Source organism: Cyrtonyx montezumae, unplaced genomic scaffold (genome assembly GCF_038088225.1).
Source record: "Cyrtonyx montezumae isolate F1298 unplaced genomic scaffold, pur_monq_1.0 scaffold_13, whole genome shotgun sequence".
Taxonomy (NCBI): domain Eukaryota; kingdom Metazoa; phylum Chordata; class Aves; order Galliformes; family Odontophoridae; genus Cyrtonyx; species Cyrtonyx montezumae.
This window is the reverse complement of record NW_027071859.1, coordinates 17,480,929-17,502,183: the sequence shown is the minus strand read 5'-3', so window position 1 is coordinate 17,502,183 and position 21,255 is coordinate 17,480,929. Positions and strand designations below refer to the sequence as shown.

General features: G+C 34.7%; 1 protein-coding gene across 2 annotated transcripts in view; it reads right to left on the bottom strand.

The window, feature by feature from the left end:
- PXDN (peroxidasin) overlaps positions 1–21,255 on the bottom strand; it is a 573,716-nt gene that overhangs the window by 537,619 nt on the left and 14,842 nt on the right. For both annotated transcript variants that reach the window (XR_010621880.1, XM_065730770.1), the window contains exons 2-4: positions 11,187–11,258; positions 10,031–10,102; positions 4,376–4,447 (exon numbers count right to left, since the gene is read on the bottom strand). Coding sequence is in view for 1 of the 2 variants with exons in the window: in XM_065730770.1 (XP_065586842.1) it covers positions 4,376–4,447; positions 10,031–10,102; positions 11,187–11,258 (216 nt within the window). In the remaining variant the exon portion in view is untranslated. The remainder of the gene's footprint in view (positions 1–4,375; positions 4,448–10,030; positions 10,103–11,186; positions 11,259–21,255) is intronic.

Here is a 21,255-nt window from a genome sequence, read left to right as displayed (position 1 = left end):
CACTTAATGCCCTCGTCCAGGTCATCAATGAAGACACTGAACAGGACAGGCTCCAATACCAACCCCTGGGGAACACCAACTGTGACCAGTTGCCATCTGTTTTTAATTCCATTGACCACCACACTCTGGGTCCAGCCCTCCAGCCAGTTCTTTACCCAGAAAAGAGTCCAAGCCAGCTTCTACAGAAGAATACCGAGGGAGACAGTGTCAAAGGCTTTGCTGAAGTCTAGGTAGACTACATCAACAGCCTTTCTGTCATCCATCAGGTGAATCGCTTGATCATTGAAGGAGGTCAAATCAGTCAAGCAGGACCTGCCTTTTATCAACTCACACTGGCTGGACTTGATCCCCCAATTGTCCCACACATGCTGTGTAATCTCACTCAAGATGATGTTTTATAACTTTCCCTGGGAGGCTGACAGATCTAACAAATCTTCTTTGTAGAAGGCAGTCACACTGGCAAGTCTTCCACCTTTTGGACCTCTCCCAGATGACCGGGAATGCTGACATATGGTGGAAAGTGGCTTGGTAATCACCTTTACCGGTTCCCTTGGGTGGATTCCATCCGGTCCCATGGACAGTCTAGGTGGACTAGAAGGTCTCTAACTGTCTCCATCCGAATCATGGAGGGTTTATTCTCCTCCCCATCCCTGACTTCTAGGTCAGGGTGTAGAGTACCTCAAGGATAACTGGCCTGACTACAAAAAACAGATGTAAAGAAGGCACTGAGAATCACAGCCTTTTCTTTATCCTTACTGGCTGCATTCCCCATTGCATCCAGAAAAGGAAAGAGGCTCTCCTTAGCCCTCTTCTTACTGTTAATATATTAGTATATTTAGTATATACTTCATACAAGTACGCTTGTATGAAGCACAGAAATGAGTTTTTTGAAAGAGGGCTTAGTTTTTAAATTAGTACGAAAGTTTCTTGAACTGAAAATACGAAAAGGTAATCATACTCAAGAAATAATCTCACATTGTCATGTCATCAGAGACATCTTTTATGTCCACAGGCTAACGCTCTTGAAAAAAGCCTGTTGGATGGAATGAATTTGGCATTAAATGAACAGATTTTCCTGGATTTATCCATGAACTTGCTCTGCCCAGGCAGTAGACAAGTATAACAAGAATTAACAGCTGAAATCACAGGGAAAGAGATTTATATTAGATATTATAATAATGGTATAAAGCACTGGAATGAGATGCTTAAGTAGATCATTGAACCTGTTCTTTAAAAATTTTCAAAATAAAGCAAGTTTCCAGCCATTTATATTGCTTGACCATAGCTAATCTTAATGAAGTTTTATAGAGAGGTACAATACACGATGATTGGACTAAATAATCTAAGTGGTCTCTTCCAATCTTATTGATGCTGTGATTTTCAGCTCCCATTGTCATATTTCTTTAAATAGGCTCCACCAAGATATACATAAACCCTCACAAGTTTATGTAACAAACAGGAGCTCTTTGTAATATAATACTTAAGAAAAAAATAACCAACACAGAACAACTGATGAACACTATTGAAATTGAATTTGGAGAAATAAATACATAGAAGAAGCTGCATCATTGCATGTAAGATAATATTTTTCATGTATTAATTTTCCCAAAGATGTATATGTAAATACAAATTGCAGCATAACTCTCAGAACAGTTTACAAAATGCAAAATTAGTATGTAAATATGAAAGCCAAAGGAAAATGGTTAGTTTGTATTCCACTACGAAAAAGCAGATTTAAATAATCCCAGCAATGCTTGGGTGACTCCCATTAATTACAGACTGCAGGGATAGCACTTTGTCTCTAATACATGCAAAGCTTTTAACTGATAATACAGCAGAAAATCCACCTACCAACAAGTGCATGCATCTGGAAATGGATTGAACGTAGAGCTCAAACTTGGGATCCAGATGCCAAAAACTCACAAGTCCCCCAAAGCCAGGTATCTGTGACATTTTAGTGGAGTTCAATGTTTTACATAGTGGCAGACAGAGGTTTATCAGAGCTGTGCAAGCGCAAGCATACAGGGGCAGCTTTGGCTGTCTTTCAAGTGTCTTGGATGTCTTCCAGAAGCTGCTTCAAAAAGTGCAAGTTTCCTGAAAGTTTGTGTCGTATTTGCCAGACCTGAACACACATCTTGAAGACTCAGCAAGGTCTAAACTAGTCCTTACTGCCTGCTTTAAATTTGATGGCTTTCTCCCTTCATGTCCTTCCTGGCTGAAGAGTTATGTGACGAAATATATATGGCTCAAGTTCCCACTGTGTTCAAGCACATAAAACAGCCAAGTGTTCTTAGAATTTACTCTAGCACAAGTGAGTTTCAAGCTCTGATTCAAAGATCTTATTGTCTTGGCAGAAATTTATTTATTTATTTATTAAAAAAAAAAAGGTATTTCTACTGCATCAGCAGCAAAGAATCTGTTGCAGAGGTTTTAGTGGGATACTGCCAGGAGCAGCATTTGCAGCTGCTGTTCTTTTTCTTCCCTTACATACATTCAAAGATCCATTTAAACTAAACTTTACTTACAGCTTCTCTCTACTATTGCTGCTGAATGAAAGCAAAATGTATTTTAAAAAGTTAATTTAAAAAAAAGAAAAAGCAAGAAAAATGTTTAGTGTGTAGTTCAATTGAAATAAATAAAAAAGTAAAACTAAAAATTCCATTAATTAATTTCATTCTGTTTCACTGGAGTACAAGATATGACTGCAAAACAAGTATTCTCCTGAGGTGTGGACCCACAACCTCTGTCCCAAGAACTCTGCTGAGCAAGAAGAGTAGTTGGCCTTGTCAACGCATCCAGGTCACAAAGTGTATAAGGCCACAGAGACTTGTAACTTGAAAATACCATATGGAGTGATTGACCCTGTGACGATGCAAAGCTGGAGGTTTTGTGAACACATTCACAAAGTTTTGCTTTGTGAACACAGTCTTTCATCAAATATAATGGGGGTAAAATACACCTTAACAGCCAGAACCTATTTATGAGGCTGACTTTGTTAAAAACTTGATTTCATACAGAATAATATTGATGGCACGGTGTGATATCACCACAGGCCAAGAAGCTTAAGTGTAGCCAAGTGGAAAAGTCCATTGAGAATATGTCCACAGCGATATGTGTTTTTTTTTTTAGCCTTAACACAGATGAACAGGAAATAGAGAAAAAGAAGAATGTACCACTGTTGTCACTTGCAGCATATCAGGTTTGTGGCATATTTTGGAATCGTCAAAGATTCAACATATTGATCTCAGTGTTTAAAATTCTACACAGGAAAAAAAAAAACCTTGCTACCAGCACGCAAGCCCTAACAGTTGCTATCAATATACTGCAGTAATCATTTTTAGAGCAAGAGGAAGAGAAATGTGTTAAGGAAACAAATGGCATCACTTTCCTCTAACGTAAGTTTGAATAACTTTGTACACATTCTAAAATTCCATTTTATTTCACATACACACTTTTGTCTACTAATGTTCAGCAGATATTTATACTAAGAAGGAAACTGGTATATATATTAGTAGAGTTTTTCAGCCCCCAAAATTCATATCCTACAGGACTCATCAGTCTAATGTTGTTATTTGGTAGTCAGATTGTTAAACAACTATGCATTTTATGGCCTGTTTTTCTAAACACTGCTATACTGAATGCATAGTAATGCTTTCTGTTCATACAAACAAAGAAATAAACCACATAGTTAAACCTAACAGAACCAATACAGTTAGTTTATGTCATGCTATTGACTGCATTTTCATTTTTAACAGAGATTCATCTTCAGTCACTATATAGGAAAGACAGTAAGATTTGGGTCAACCTTTCTAGAAGACAAAGAACATCTACTTTACAAGTAGTGAATTGTTTTATTTTTATGTCCGTACACAGAAATGATTAGTATGTATAAATAACAGTAAGATCTTAAAATCTATTTTTGTTTTAAAATATAGTAATATCAAGTTAAACTTCAAGATATTAGTTCAGCTTTAAAAAACTGGCATAAAACAAAGTGCTGCAGTCAAAGTAATCACAGTATCGTAAAATATACTGAAATGAAATAAAAAATCTCTCTCTAAGCAATACACATCAGTTTTCAACATTTTCCACGATTATGCTGCCTCTTCATCAAAGTTCTTTCACATCATCTAGCAACATGGGGAATGCAAATAAGAAATTAAAAAAAAAAAAAAAGACAAACACAGAAATGAGGAATTTGACACAGAGACCAATTTTGTTTTTCCACATGCAGATGAGTACAGGGCTGTCTAACTAACAACCCATTGAGGGCAGACATGCAAAGCATGCAGGCAGGATGTACGGATCAGGGTGTGCACTTTTCCTCTGCAGGGGAACCATGGAAATGACAGTACAGAAGAGAAAAGGCACTTACAGTTGTTCTAGAGAGGCAAGTCCTTTAAATGCTTGCCTGTCAATTGACTGGATTTCATTCTTGTACAAATAGCTGAAACAAGAAACAATCAGTAATATTAGTACACAAACAGGAGCTACATGAAGGTGGAAAAGAAGAATTAAGTTGACACATGAAGACAGTTTTTTCACTACATATTAGAAAAAAAATACAAAACAAAAACTAAACACATACACATAAAAATATTTTGCCTTTGAGAATTCATCCCAAATGTTTGCCAAGAAAAACAAAATTATGGGGCCATGTAGGCCATCACCTGGTTTATCTGTGGCTTCCCAGTCCTCACTGTTATGACTTATTGCGTCTTTGCCCCTTATTTTCTTGATAGGTTTGTCAAAAGTTAAAATGAATCCATCTTAATGGGACAGGATTGCATCAGCTGCCTTTTCAGGAATACACCAGGTATCTTATTTTGTCAAAATATCTCATGTGAATACTGGTACAACTATTCATATTGTGACAGAATTTGTGTTATGAATGGACTTAGAGAACAAACAGTGAGAGAATGCCATCTTTGTCACATTTGAATATTTACCAAAAAAAAAAAAAAAAGTACAAGTATTGATATTGCATCAATAAAACAACATTGTTTGTTTTATCCCTTTCAGAAGATGGACATTAGATCCCCATTGATAAGACACACAGAATAAACATATGCAGAGTACCAGTATGTCCACGAGTGCTTTCTCTACCTTTTCCACAGAATAAAAATATACCTGGTCCTGGATGGATTGGTGTATGTGCTCAAGCCTATTATCATAAAGCTTTTAACATTTAGGATGGTTTAGTGAGAGAATATTTGAGAAAAATCACACCGTTTAGCTGATAACTGTAATTTACGGGTTCAACATCAGCCACTCACTTTTTAGGTTGGGTTAGGAACAGAATCACAGTAAGAACTGTCTCATAATTATGTGACAAATGCTTTGAAACTGAGTTAATCAGGCATGGATGTCTATGAAAAAAGGATGAAGAGATTTCAAAGCACAAATGGCTTTATTAGCTTTATTAGTAGTGTTTGACTTTTCTATTGTTAGCTTTCATTGACTTACTGGAAACACTGCAAAGATATTTTGAGGCAACAGATAAAATCCTTGCACTGCTGCAACTGGCAGCTTTTAAACTGACTTGACAAAGGCCAGTACTTTACAACGGGCCTTGAGAAGTTCTGTGCATCTGATGGTGCCTCATGATAACTCTGGGGTAAAGTATGGAGTAGTGTCTTTTCCTTGAGTCTAAAGTTGCCAAGATCTGAACACAATAACTTAATTAGCAAAAACATGCATCTAAACACAATGTACACCTCCTCCTATAATAGAATAACCAAAAAGCAGAAAAGTTGTTTAAAATGTCCAAAAGTCTGAATAAATTAAGCAAAATAAAAGATGATCACGGGAAATATCTGTAAAAACATAGAAATTCATGTAAAAAGAGAGAAAACAGGTACATTATGCTTATTTTGCATAATATTGCATTGTTTTTGTGATTTTCTCTCCTTAGTTTTTCTGTCTGCATGATACAAATTCCTATCTTTTTTCTGTACTGAGAATTTTAAATATATCATTTTTTCTTACTCCTTAGAAAATTTTTCAAGACTGAACAGTCAAGGTGCTGTTTTCCTTGCTTAACTCATCCTGCTTAGCAGTTTGGAAATTTCTCTTATTCCTCTGAGTGTAAACATTCTGATCCAACCCAGGATTTAGAGTGGTTTCCAATACCTTTAATAATCAGCTTCAGTTAAGAAGAAATAAGTTAGAATCCTTGCTAAAATTTTTATTTATTTTTCTAGTGACCGAGTAAAGCAGAATGAAGAACACGAGTTGATTAGGGGATGATGGGAAATGGGAAATGTGAAAATGACTGGGAAAATGACTGTGGTTTTTCAGACATTTACTATCACACTGCCAGGAATGGAGTAACCGTTTTTATTTTGTGGATATGTTCAGCTTTAAACTACAGTTTTCTCCACGTTGATCAGAAGGCCTTCAGGTGCAGGACAGTCAACTGACCTCAGTCCACCATTTTCCCCATCCAGAGAGAAACTCCAGCAAACACAAAGTTAAAAAAATTATATATGTAGTATGACAGATATAATAACCATACTTTTGCTTAGCCATGTTGGTGTTTCCCTGAGGTTACAAACAGAAAGACAAAAAAAAATGTACTCACCTACTGAGGAGAGAACAGAAGATACAACTAAAAAAATGTGCAAACATTGCACTAATCTTCATTATGTCTATCTATCTATCACCCAGTCACATTAGCAGAAAAGTGATCTAAAGTAAAATTATGGACAAAGTAATTTATCCCTTTAGAGCTCTATTAACACAACTAAATCACTGGAATTCTTCTATGGATGAATAAACTGGATTAAGATGACAAGGTGATACATTCTATTCAGATATTAGATTATTTTCTGGAAACCACTACTGTTTTCAGAAGAGTTCAAAAAAACAATGCTTTCCAGCAATGCAAATAAGGTTGATGATGTTATTGGTCATACACTTGGGAAATGAACAAACAAACTGGTAATCAGTTACCAGAAAATCAGGAAGACTTTGTTACACTCCCTCTGTGAACTGTGTTGTTTGTTGTTTTTTTTTTATGAAATGGAAAAAATGTCCTTGATATAATGAGATTCAGATCCACATATATTTCTTTGAAAGAAGAGGAAAAAGAAAAGGTATTTACAGTATCAGACAGATTTTATTTTCCATTTTAATTGACATAGTTTTATTTACACTAGCTTCTACCTTACTGCTTTGTAAATACAGAGTACCTTCTCTTTTTCTGAAAAGATCTTTGCAATTGTTAGACTGTATTTGATATTTTCCCATATATCCTCTCTAAATTATTTCTCTTTTTATCTTAATCTCACTTTCAACACTGCTGTTTCCACATTCTACAACTTCAAAGTGCAAAACTTCTCTCCATCATCAATTCCCAATTATTTTCTGTCTTGGAGAGCAAACTGCTGACATTCAGGATCAAGAACGATCTCTCAGTTTCCACAAACCCACCAACAGCTAGACTGCAGGACTGAGAAGCTTTTTGGTCTCTTTGCTAAGTAATAATTGAACAACTTCATTAACTGAAAAAGCAAGAAGTGTATTGAATATCTCACAGGAACTCAAACGTATTCAATGTGCCATACATACCACATATGAGCAGCAACAAATTTCAAACACACTGCCAATTATTTTGCCCACATTAACACAACTTTCTGGAAGCTTATTATAGCCAGCAGTGTTTTCCTTTTTCAGAAAGGGGAACAAGATCAAAACACTATACATAATTTCTTAAATGCACAAAGAAACTTATGGGTGAGGTCCTCTCTACTAATGCTTTTTTCATCCTTTATAAAGAATCAGACTGCCAATACCAAGGTACAAGAAATAAGAAACAAAAGCAGAAATACTATATGCTACATATGCTATATACCTTTGGTTTCAGAGTAAAAAAAAAAAAGGTAACAATATTATTACCCTCTGATTTGATATATGGATTCAGACCAAGTATTACCACAAGCAGCCTAAGATCATGTAAAAATTATGCTTACACAACTGCAAAAGATGTTTATAGAACTGTCATAATTTCAATTACGTAAAGAACAAAAAAATAATCTAAAACATAAGCTTCCAAAGCTTCCAAAACCAAATGTGCAGTTTTCTTTTTATAATTTAGGGATCAGCTTCTAGAATGACTAATATCTTTAATGCATAGAAAGCTGGGAAAATGACATTAGTCTATTAAAATATTTTCCTCTTGACAAATAATTCTGAAAGCAGTTGCACCTCATGAAACTATAAACTCAATTTCATAAATGAATAGTACGAAAAAGGCATTAGAAAATGTAGGGGCATCACTGAGAATTCTCTGAAAAAGTTTTTGCAGAAAAACTGGTCTGCAGGGATACATGGGAATGAATCCTCCCCCTCTCTGACATTGGCTTTTTGGTTTTTGTTGGTTTTCTTTTTAATATATACTGTATTATATTTTATACGTCCATATTTTATATACAAGTATGCATTTGCAGATTTTATATATACATACTCGCATTTGTATTTGTTGATGCATATATATACTTATAGTTCACTAAATCAAAGCCCTTGAGAAACAACCAACTTTCTAATATCCGTGAAGCCTAAATATTCAAAACTATCCACCACCTAGTACTTCTGTTCTCATAAATGCAAAACAACACGGGCTAATAATCTCATTTTATCAAATAGGAGAAGAAAAGTTACAGTCACATTACACTTTGGATCAGACAATCCAAAGCCTGAATTATTCCAGATTGTACTCTATGATACTTGACTCTAAACAATATTTTTTAACTTTTTAGAGGAAATATATTCTCTCTCTGTAACTTCTACTCCAGTACATTCCACTGTGTAAAAAAGTTGCTTCCTTTGTTCCATAGAATACTCTTTGCATGTGTCTACTGAATCAAACTTTTCACAGTTAAACTGTATTTATTTTGTACATTTGAGCTTTCTTATGCTGGTATTTGAACATTTTATAGTGTTACGGCTGTACAGCTCTGTAGAATATTCTTATCAAAACATCAAAATAGGCAAAAAAAACTTACTGAATAATATTTTAGCAAAATGGACAACAGTTTTAAAGAACTGCGTGAGCAAGCACTTTTAACATCAGATTCAAATTTTACAGGGAAGAAGGAAAGATCGCCATTTAAAATACAGATATTGTATTAATAGATATTAATGCATGTACATGACAATAAACATGCGTTTGTTCAGCTAACTCTGTTCAGTGTAACAGATTTATCTCAGATTTGCTACAGCTTTACAAAAGCAAGCACGTGTAAATAAAGAACTAATTAGGACTGAGTAATATTTCTGCACAGCTGCTGACAACTGAAAGAAACATCTTGAATTAAGAGACCTTAAGTACTCCATTACTATTTTGTATCTCATGTTACAAAGGACCAGATCCATCATACAAACATGTGCTTTAAAAAAATATTGCCAACAAATCATCATGGACTTAAATAATGTATTGAGATAGTCTGTTCAGTATTATTTTTTCCTCTATTTCTAGAGAGTAAACAATTTAATTATGGAAAGATAAGACTTGAAAAATGAGACCAAGAAATGTGATCAAATGCAGCTTCGAAAACCAAATAATTTGTCTGCACAAATTTATGTGATTTTCATTTTTCTGCCTTCTCCCAAACCTCCAGGTTGCACTGTTGAAAGCTAGATGAAAAATGAAATTCATGGATTGTTTCTAAATTACTGAAACCTCAAAGCGACCAGCACTGTAATAATGACTGTAACCAGAGGCAGTGGAGTGAGACTTTTCCACATGACACTAGGTAGGTTGCATATAGGAAACAGTAACTTGAAAATTCGTCAAAAACCATTGACTACAGACATATACTGAAATCTTGTATTAGCAAATCTCAAACCACCAACTCGCAGAAATAGATTCACAGTTGTCTCCAATCCACAAATTAATTTCACTCATTTTCAAAGCAGTTTATCACTCGAGATAGTGAGTCAGATGAAAACTCAATCTCAGATCAAATCACTTTCTCTTTGAATGAATTCAGTCATACATAGATAAAAAAGTGGCATTCACTTAACTTACAGATATTTCAGATTTTCAAGGTCTTCAAATGCCCCACTAGGTATTCTTTTAATTTGATTGTTGTTTAGAAGCCTATAAAATAAATAAACATGTTTATTTTAATATACAAGAATAATGGGGAAAAAAGTATAATAGTAGGTATAAATGTAGCACAAAAACTTAAAAAGTAAAACAAAAGTCTTTTTTGATACCAGTAGCTTAGGAGAATAAAAACTGCCTTGCACTGCAAGAGTAATGACTGGGGAAAAAAATGAAACAATTTTTAAAAAATACAATCTAAAAGCTGAAACAACCTTTCTTTTTTTAGATGAAGGAAATATTCCTAGAGCTACGTTACACAGGTATAACTGTTTTGGGGGAAATCCTATTTTTGTCTTTCTGATGTGAATATACATTGCAATACATTTATTGATAACACACTTTCAGAACAAATAAAAAGTAACAATCCAGAGTTAACTGATACCACTGTTCTATTTGAGATCACACATTTCCATAAAATAATTCAAATCTGTAATTAGGAATGATGTACACTGTCCATCTCAGTTCCTCATCTTGGCTGCTAATATATTCGGAAACCGTTTGCATTACAGGTGTGTAAAAATGTCTTTTACAAAACATGGTCTTTACATAGCATATGTGCTAACAGAGATATCAACAAAAGGAAGCTTGTAGGAACAAAGTTTTCTAAATCCTGCCTTCAAGGCTACCACTTTGAAGAGGAATGTTCAAAACATTAGAAAGAGAAATTGTCATATATTTTTTAACTGAAATACATTTGAACACCTGAACATTTGAACAAGTTTGTTGTGACTGCATGATTTAATATGTAATGTTGCACTTAAATCACTTAGCAAAGTTTGGGAAAAAAAAGAAAAAAGATATAGCAAACTTCTGAATTTTTGTAGCTGAAATTAAATAAAGTTAAGAAAACATTAGGATGTAATTTTTTTTTTTGTTATAGTGTTTGTTTTTATTTCAGTAGACAAATACCTGGTTTTACTTTCATATACTCTGGACCTAAAACTTGCTTCCTTCACCTGTGTGAATACTATAGCTGAAATTTATGAGACAACTTATCTGAGAAAAGTGAACAAATTTGGCACACTATTGAGTTAATCTTATTAAATCAAAAAAGGAAAGTTGAAAAATAACTTACAATGTGTTCAAGTTTTTAAGCCGTCTAAATTCTCCAGGCTGGATTTCTTTAATCCTATTAAATCTTAGATCTCTGTAGGAAAAAATAAACAAATAAATATGTTATTAGGAACAAAACAAATAGAAATTATGTATTTTTTCATATGAAAAATCGAACTAAGCACAAGTTCTTGGAACACTGTGACCAGCCTCCATGCATAAACGATATCTTTGGAGGAAGGGAGAAGCAGAACAATTCCACACTATTCCTATACAGCCTTGGTCACTGCTGAAAGACTGCATTTAGGCTCAACACGTGCATTCATGAAGTCCTTCCACAATGAAGGACCTTGTAATGGGTAATGGATGTTGAACTATATTACAGTCAGTTGAATTCTCTTCATATTCTAAAAGCTGCTAGTAAATAATAGAGTAAAATTCTAAATCTAAACTGGGATTGACTAAAGTCTTTGGAAGAAGAGATGGCTTTTAAGATCTCTAAGCTACTCCACTCTCCTTTTCTGGGTGTGGAGGCTTAGGACTGCTTATAAAACCTGTAAATCCAGCTGCTTGAAGAATTTTATTTTTCTATTTAACTACGTTTTCTGTCATGTTATGATGTTTTCACCAGCTTCAGCTCCTTGTTATGCCATAGCTTACTAAAAATTTCTCCAAGAAGAAAACTGCAGTTTCTCAAGTGAGATGCTGAAAAGTGAGCAGTGACGTAGCACAGCAGCTGCTCATTTAGGCAAGCAATAAAACTGTGCAAAAGAGGGAAAAAAAAAGAAAAAGAAAAAGGAGGGGAGAAAAAAACAATTGCTTGATCAGCAGTTGCCTTCATGGGAGGTCACGAAGGTGAGAAAGAGACTTCAAGAAGAGATGAGGATTGGAGCATAGGGGATGGCAGCTGGTCTTCTTGTCCTATCATTAGGCTCCCTAATAAAGAGTACCTGCTCATCTTTCTTGCAAAAAAAAAAAAAAAAAAAAAAAAGAAAAGTAAATAAATAGTGAGAAAAATAATCAAAAGTGGGAAAAACAAAACAAAACAAAACAAAACAACCAGTATTCCTAAATTGAATGCTGAAAACTGAATACTTTTTAAAAGACACAAAACAAGCTAGATCTAGCTCCTAAACAATCGGGAACTTAACCACATTCCTTACAAATGGCCCACAACTAAAAACCAATCTTTACCCAAACTAAGCACAGCGAGAATGCAGAATGTCTTTTAGATGTTAGAATACATTAACCCATATTGAAAGCAAGTTTACTCCCTACAGTGTGGGGAATAAGCTGATAAATAAGCACTTAACATCCATGAATGCAACAGACTCCATCCTCCAAGTCAACATTAAAACAAGTACCATTTTAATGTGTCAAATCCATTCTACAGTCTTTCACTATGATATCTCTAGATTAGCAATTTTAATCAAAATAATTTATATGGGGGCATCCCAAATCCCAACAATATGTGCCTTCTCTTATTAACCTGTTGAGTTTAAATAATAAATAATGTTTGAAGTCATAGCCATTTACTTTCATTCTACATAAAGGCATTCGTGCAGCCATAACAAAACACTGCACCCAAATTTTCATTAGAGCCCAACGAATTTGGTATTGGGAACCATCTGTAAGCAAAATACTTCACAGAAAGCTATGATGACAAAAATACATTCTTATAAAGATTAATTATGCTTTCTTTGAAGTTAATACTACTGCTAAAATAAAATTGGAAAAAAAAATCCAACAAATAAATGTTAATGTAACTAAATTTGAGAACTAAGATTTTGGTACACTCCTCTAAAAGAGATTTTCCTTCAAAGGAAGTAACACTCCTTATTACTGAGCTTTTTCATTAAGTTTTCAGCACAAAATTCTCTACAATAAAGAATGAAGCAGATTACAAAAGCTGCTCAAAATAAAGAACATGCTCCCTTTTTTGTTCTCTAAATCACTGCAATTATTCTTCATGAGACATTCTTCACTCATAGAGAATAAAAAACATTAATTCCCAACCACTGTAGATTTCTCAATAATATATTATTTCCAACTGTATTAATTTTATTTCTTATATAACCACAAATACAGGAAATAGAGTATATATTATGCAGATTAGTTCAGGTTTTTTATATGGGTCATTTACTTGAAAGAAATATGCTTTAGAGGACAGTTCTTTAAAACGTGTTCAATTAGTCAGAGATAAGATAGAGAATAAGATTATTTGCTGGAAGTTTGCATCAAGCAGAGCTCTGTAGAAATCTGCCATAATGTATTCAGTATTTCAGAACAATGACAGTAGAAGGAAAAAGTAGATTTATTAAGTACAAAGATGTTGCAGAATGTCTGAGATGAGAAACAGTCCCTGGGAAGTGGAAATAGTTAACTGGAAAGCAGTGAGACAGTACAACCAGAGAGCCATCAGTGCTTCAAAGGCATTTTGTGCTGCTGAAGTTGTGCAGTTAATCAGCAGGATAACATTCTTCCTCCCTTTTTTTCAGTCTAGCTCCTGCTCAACCATGCAATCAACTGTCTTGTTATTCCCAAAAGCTTGCTCCCTGTATATTCACTTCTCTTTCACCCTCATTCTGTTTTTATAAACCAAGCATATCTCTACTATATGCTGTACTCAGCAATCCTGGCAGCCACCAACCCGCCACGTTCCATCACCTGCTGCCCCAAGCAGCCCACCTCTGTTTTTACTGTCATTTTTTTGCCTTCCTCATCAGTTACCATTTATCAGTGAGAATAAAAAATAATAATAAATCAATAAATGAAGCAACCAATAAAAATTATGCCATTGCGATGGCAGCATAGGATTTTAGGATACTACAACAGTTTTTGAATAAAAATCCAAAAGTGACTGTCATGCTTTCAATTCTTCAGACAAACCTAGCATACTTAGCTCCTAATTCATATTATGTCTTTAACCATATAGTTCACAGTGAAAAAGATATACTCCTTTCAAATTTCACCTAGATTTGACACGAAAGTACATTTAGGGAAAACCCCACTACCGCAACTTACTGTACGTTACTGTCTGGGCTTGTGGTCATGTTCCTAAGCACCCTTCTTCAGCCTAGTTCTTCCTAAACGCTTTGCTAATATTATCCCCTCAGCTCTCATTCACAAGCAGCATCTCAACCACACATGGTAAGCCGCCTACACCCAGGATTACTTTCCTGGCCCTGTATCAACTGCTCCGTGCTAACTCATGGAGCACGAGCCGGAAACGTTTGGGTGAGCGAGAGGTCGTGGGGCCAAGAACGTGCCATGCAGCACACTGCCCATCTGACATTTGGATGCCCTGGAGGCACGCTCCTCTCAGGCACCCAGCAGTGCCCAGCAAAGGTGGTGCATGGGTTTTGTCACTCAGGTCTGTGAGACCTGGCTGTGTAACATACAGGTAACCGCAAAATAAGTAGCCCTAAATAAACAGTCGGTTTCATGTGACACAAAATGGTGAATATCCTGTATCTAATTTGTTGAGCTATCTGAAATGATGCCTTTTATTTGCACTTTCTTTGTGATACATAAGATTTTAACATGAAATATCTGTTTTCCTTGTTGTGACAAAGAGCTCATGTTAACAAGCTGGGCTGCAGACCCTTTTGTCCCGATAGAAATTAACTCTGCTACTCGTAAATCCCCTATTTGAACTAAATATGCCCATTAGCCCCTTCCCTTTTAAGGATAGTCCTTTCTTAACAATAAACTAACAGCATTTCCAAATTAGCAATCTAGAATAATTGTTAACAGTACTTCTAATTCCACAGAGTTTCTATAAGTTTCTAAATGTATAAATGTTAAAGAACATTATGCAGCTCTTACTGTCGTATATATAAACTAATTTTCCTGTGGCAGCACCCAGCACTCCACAGTGCCCTATTTTAGTTTGCCCTGGCAGCGCACAGCAATAAAAACAGAGAGATCTCTGTTAACATGCAACAGTGGGAACACAAATGCAAAAGAAGTTTAAAAAAGCATTTTATTGAAAAAATAAAGCGATGCATACCAAAAGCCATGAATGAATATTTAGAGGATGAATATCACTCAGTGGGATTTACAGGGAGCGATATAGCTTTCAAATATATCGAACTTGATCACCCAGCAACATACTGGCACAGGTTGCCCAGATAGGTTGTGGATTCTCCCACCCTGGAGGCATTCAAAGCCAGGCCAGATGGGGCTGTGAGCAAGCTAGTCTAGAGGGAGGTGTTCCTGTCTAAAGCAGAAGGGTTGGGACTAGATGATCTTTAAGGTCCCTTCCAACACAAAACATTCTATGATCCCTTTAATCATTTGTAATATGCCATCATTCTGCATAATTTTTTATTGTTCAGAAATGAAAATACTTACATTTGACTTAATGTTATTGGATGCAATCAACAGTACATTCTAAATGCTTTTTTATACTAACATTTGTTAATCTTGTTCTGGAGGACTATTTTCCAGTGTACTGCCCTCATATATAAAGGAGTATAATTCAGATTCATAACTTTATACTAAGAAACATCACATGGTAATTAGAATACATGAAACAAACAAACAGAAATAATAATAATAATAATAATCCCCCCCAAAAATGAGTACCAAATTTCTCCAAAACAGTATTCATCAAAACAGAATAAAACCAGTTCATCAGATTTTCCATGGGGAAAATAAAACAGCACACTTAAATTCAGGTTTGGATTAGCATTTATACTGGCCTGTCTAAAAGCATTTGATTTTAGAACTTAATTTGTAAATATTTGAATTTTTGGGAAAAAAAAAAGGCAGTTTAGATTAAATAGTCATATCACATACTGATGGTTGAAATGTGCTGCAGACATATTAATGACTTCGCTATATTAATTAAAAAGAAAATACTGCAACATTTCCAAATGAAATCAAACCCTGAAGCTTCATTAGCAGTGAAGATAAGTACTTGACTATGCCATTTCATAGCCTAGCTATAAGGAGATTTCCTCAGTTCAAAAGAAGCAAAATCACCACAGGAGCAAGCTAGAAATATGTGAAATGATGCATCTGTGCTCAATATCATAAAAACTGAAAGCTCTCAAGTACGATATTTGGATGATAATATAAATAAATATAATAAAAAAGCCCAATACCAAAACTGTACCACAAAGGTAGACAAAATCTCCGGTGAAAACCACTTAAATCTAAAACTTTTCCTCTAAAAGTGATTGTGAACTGCATGGTAATATAATGTTTATCACTTCAATATGATGAATTAAAAGGCAACAATGGCTTTTGTCTGATAAGAATCAGCAGAAATAATGCAAAATGCATCCAAAGAATTATGTCCGTGTTATAATCTGTGAAATTCAGAGATACAGAAAGTCTGAAGAAGATCCAGATGTTAAAGACATTGCATTGTTTTACTCATCTGCGTGATATACACTGAATCAAGAAAAAAGTTCAAGCCTGTTCATTTTCCCTTTAAAGAAATTTAAGAAATGAAATAAAAATAATAATAAATATCAGTAGATCTATTGGATTTATTAGGCTTCATTAATAATTTAATTTAAAGAACAACCAATGCATTGACAATGTTTACCTCTCTTCAGACATTCTAAAAAAAAGTATGAGTTATCATACGTGTATCACTTTAGTTAATCAGCACATTCAAAAGAATAAAATAAGAGAAACATTAATTTTTTCCAACAGCTGAAGATTAATTACAACCCAGCAGAAATAACCTATACCATAAATGCCAAACTACTATGTTTCTCAACACAGAACAAAAGAACTGCAAATGCCAGCAAGACTATATTGCTTATGTCTACTTTATTCTTATTCTTTTTTTATTCAAGGTCATCCCAGCAGGAAATGAAAAACAGCCATCAGCATAGTAAAAACATTCAAACAGAGCAGAGCATGAAAATTGCACAAAAGAGGTTATATAATCAAGTCAGGGCAGTAACTGGATGATGTCAATGGCACTTTAATGCTGCTTTAACTACTGCCCTGTAAAAAAATGTGTCACTTTGTTGAACAAACAAAGAGAAGTCCACCACTTTAAAAAAATAAAACCAAACCCCACTTTCAGCTATTGAACTACTTATATTAATCCTCACTACTAGCAGCATGACATTTTCTAGAATATGAATACATATACTTTTTGCCTGATTTTAAGATTTAAACTTAGTAATTATTTCACAAATAAAATTATATCATTATTCTTTCCTTGGCAATTTATTTTCTGGATGAATTCTACCCTAGTCTACTCAGTACATACAATATGCGATTTTCTCATTTGGACTGAGAGATTTTATTGTATGTACATCATTGCTGAGCACATAAAATAAAGCTATCATCCCTTTAGATGGGAAAGTCTTTCATTGTAAGGGGCAATTATAGCTGATAATAACTTAGCATGCTATAATTTTAGTAAGAAAAGTAAGTATTATGATCATCAGCATACTGAACTCCGTAGAATTTGATGTAGAACATTTGGCAGTACCCATTTTGAACTCAAAACCATATTTACAAAAATATCAAAAATTAAATCTGGATGATTATTTAAATAATATCTGAATGGTACAAATAGGTAAGACTTGTTGAAATTCACTCTGAGTTTACATCTTAAAAATATATATCTTTATTGGGTGCAGTTTTGGTGAATGAAAAGCTCATGATCTAGCCTTCTTCAAGAGCTAAGGATTTGTTTTAACTAACAATTATTTTGCCATTAGAGTTGAAAGGAAAACATTTAAATGTGAACTCAATGAAATGCAATACAGTATTGTCTTACTAAGTCTGTAGATCCCTCTGCTGTCCTTGTTGCCAATTTTTCCAACCAGCTATGCAGTGCTTTTAATAAGACTCAAGCAGGATTTGCTGGATCAAAGTTTTGGGTATGTAGGCTTAATTGGTGAGAATTACACATGGAAATTTTATTTAAACATGATCTTGGCTTATTGTCTTATCTACTCTCAGAGTTTTCCAAAAATCATACACTCCAGATAAACTTTATATGGAAATTTGAAATCTTATAATTGTTTCTAATACCCATGCTACATTTAAGGGAAAAATTATATTTATTTATTTATTTATTTTTTATTGGTAGAAGTAATGCTATTTGTGCATCTCGAGGAATTTACATAGAAAGTTAAAATCTATCTTTATTTCCCTCAGGGTACCAATTTTATTTCTAAAACTATATAATAAAAAAGATTGACAGTATAGTCATGACTCACAACTGATAATTTTTGACATAAATATCCTTAGAAAAGGGCTGCTTTCTTGCTCCTTTCCTCATGCCATGCCCAATAAAACAGAGCAGGATCAGTGTGCAAGATGCTGTGTTAACAAGAACTTGAGGGTCTTGAATCAAGCTAAGAGTGAACCAATAGTTGGCAGTCTGTATTGTAAAGAGATAACACTTCAGTGAAAAAAAAATTTAGATTATTTTCAGTTTCTTTCTCAATATTTACAGTTGCAAGTTTCTCATCTGCAATACACTAAAGAAGACACCAAAAAAGAGAAGGGGACAAGTGCCTGGAATACCAAGAATCACTGCAACAGATGCTGAATGTTAGTTTTATATTTAACAGTTATTTAAATTACTATAGTGAAAATCACCACAGAAGTTCTTCTTTTATGCTACGATCTTAAATTAGTCTTTTGTTTTCTTACCTACTATTTTGCAAAATAATTTTGCACTTTTCTGTCTCACAAGGACAGTGAAGTCTAAACTCTCTCTCTGTGGAATACTGATACAATCAGAGGAAAGAATTGAAAGCCAGAAAGAACCATTATCACTTTCTGAACTCCCACACAGAACATGTTCCAAAGGAGTTCCTGTCTTAAAATGATTATTTCTAACAAAGCATTGAGAAAATCATGCATTTGAGAAAAATATAAATCTGTAATTCAAAAAGACCACGAATCAAGCAAAAACCTAATGCAAGTCATTCTGGTAGTTAATTTTGTTCACTGATAAAAATAGGTAGGTCTAACTTCAGACATTTTTTGAACTTGTTTCTCAACAAGGAAGGCAGCTTCACTCATTCAGTGCTTGTGATTTCACATTATATTCATTATACCAGTGAATAACATTCAGTATCAACAACTTTACTAATGAATGTCTCTAACTTCCTTCAGTTCAAAATGTCTTGTAACACAAAATCAATATCAATCCAAAGGATGTGGAAAACTGAAGGAATCACGGCAATGAAAAATAATATCTAGATTTAATTCAGAAGCCTTTATTCATCATAAATCCATGTGTCGTTTCTCCTTCTCAACTAGGCAGATTTTATCAGAACACATTTCCAACTATTAAGTACATCCCAGTAATAGCCATACTGCATTCAAACAGAGGGGCTGTTAGAATTAATCTGGATGATTGTTCCTATGGAATCCAAGGACATTTTATCAGTCATACAGAAAGCACTATTGGCTGGCACAAACAGTAGAAAGAAAAACACAGGTACAGACACTCAGCCTGCTGGTGTCAGACAGTGACAGCTTTTCTGCTATAGGGAAAATCCCAGCTGCAGCTCTAGGGTCTGGATTTTCTGCTTCCTAAGGCTGAAGGACAAGCTGCCAGAGTAGATAAATTTGCAGTTTTCTTCTTCTGCCTTCAACTCCTCCTGCTCCTGGCAAGGCAAACTCACAGCAAAAATGTGGAGTGACACGGTTGCATCAGAACTCCACCAATATTTGCCTCCTCGTTTCTCATCATCGCCGAAACCTCAACACAAGGATCTTTGCTTTCTTCCCTCAAAGGGGCAGAGGAGCTGTTTTCTGCCTATGAAGCTACAAGCTACCCTTACAAAAAGGGTTATGACCATGAAATACTCAATGCAATGTCTCTCTGGAAATAAAGATAATCCCCTTTTTCCTCAGGGTGTGTCCATCCTAGTATCAACATCAAAGTCATAAAAAAAATTGAGAGTTTAGAGCAACTTGAAATATTCCTCTACTACGCATTTCCCACTGCTGCTTCCTAATCATTAGGGAAAACTGTGTTACAGGACATATAAGGAGAACAAATTAAATATTAATAGGAATTATTACATTTAATATATGTAAAATAAATTAACAACCACATTTTACCTCTAATTCTGATAGTGGAATCCAACTAAGTAAAATAAAGAAAACTTCTTTTCCTTTACATTTCTACTTTCTCTACCAAAAATAAATCAGGATTGACTAGTTAAAAAAATGTTGGAGATTGGATACCAGAAAATTATAGATATGACTGAAATTTCCACATCAGTCTTCCCAGCTTTGTGTATGTTTCGTGTTATTTTAAATTTCAGTGGCCTCAGGAGATCACATTTACTTGTCATAAGTCATGTGCCCTGTTTCTTGCAGTTCTAATATTGCCAGTACTAAGTCAGCAACTAATTAAAAGGCATTTCTTAATGTTTCTGTAATTATTTCATCACCTTAACAAAGTCCAAAAAACACAGAGCCATGAAACAGATAAAAATGTTTTTACACATTATTCCTAAGGCAAAGAAGTTCACTTCTGAGTAAAAGTGAAGTCAACACATAGAATATGTTCTGTTCCACAGCCACCTAATGCCATTTTAAGGTTACAATTCAAGCTGATGTTTTCATTTTGAATACATTTCGACTTAAATCTTGTCTTTCATTGCCTCTTATCAGTCACAAACAAGTTATCATCTCTTCTTCAAGAAGCCCTCTGCAGTACACCACTGGTAGGACTTCTCTTTGCCCAAATACGTCCCTCCAAAGCTTTACAGAGCTGTCTCATTAAGGTTTTCCTCGAGGTCATGACTATTTTGGTGACAAAAAGCGCAGCCTCAGGGACCAGCTACCAGCTTCCTTCAGTGGCAGCAGTGGATGAAGTAGTTCCTTTCCTCCTGCTCCTTTTCAGGCCATCTCCTTCCACTGGGGCTAGTACCATTGTTTGCAGCTATCAGGCACACAGAAGTCAGGGAAGTGATTCAGAGTGAAGCCACATGTTTTTTTTCCCTTATTTTCCAGCTAATTTCACAAAGTGACAGAGAAGACAAAGGACAGAAATGAGAAACTATAGCTGGCAGCCAACACCCAAAAGGAGCATAAGAACCTCTCACAGGGTGTTTCTGCAGTGGTGGCAGCTTTTTGGT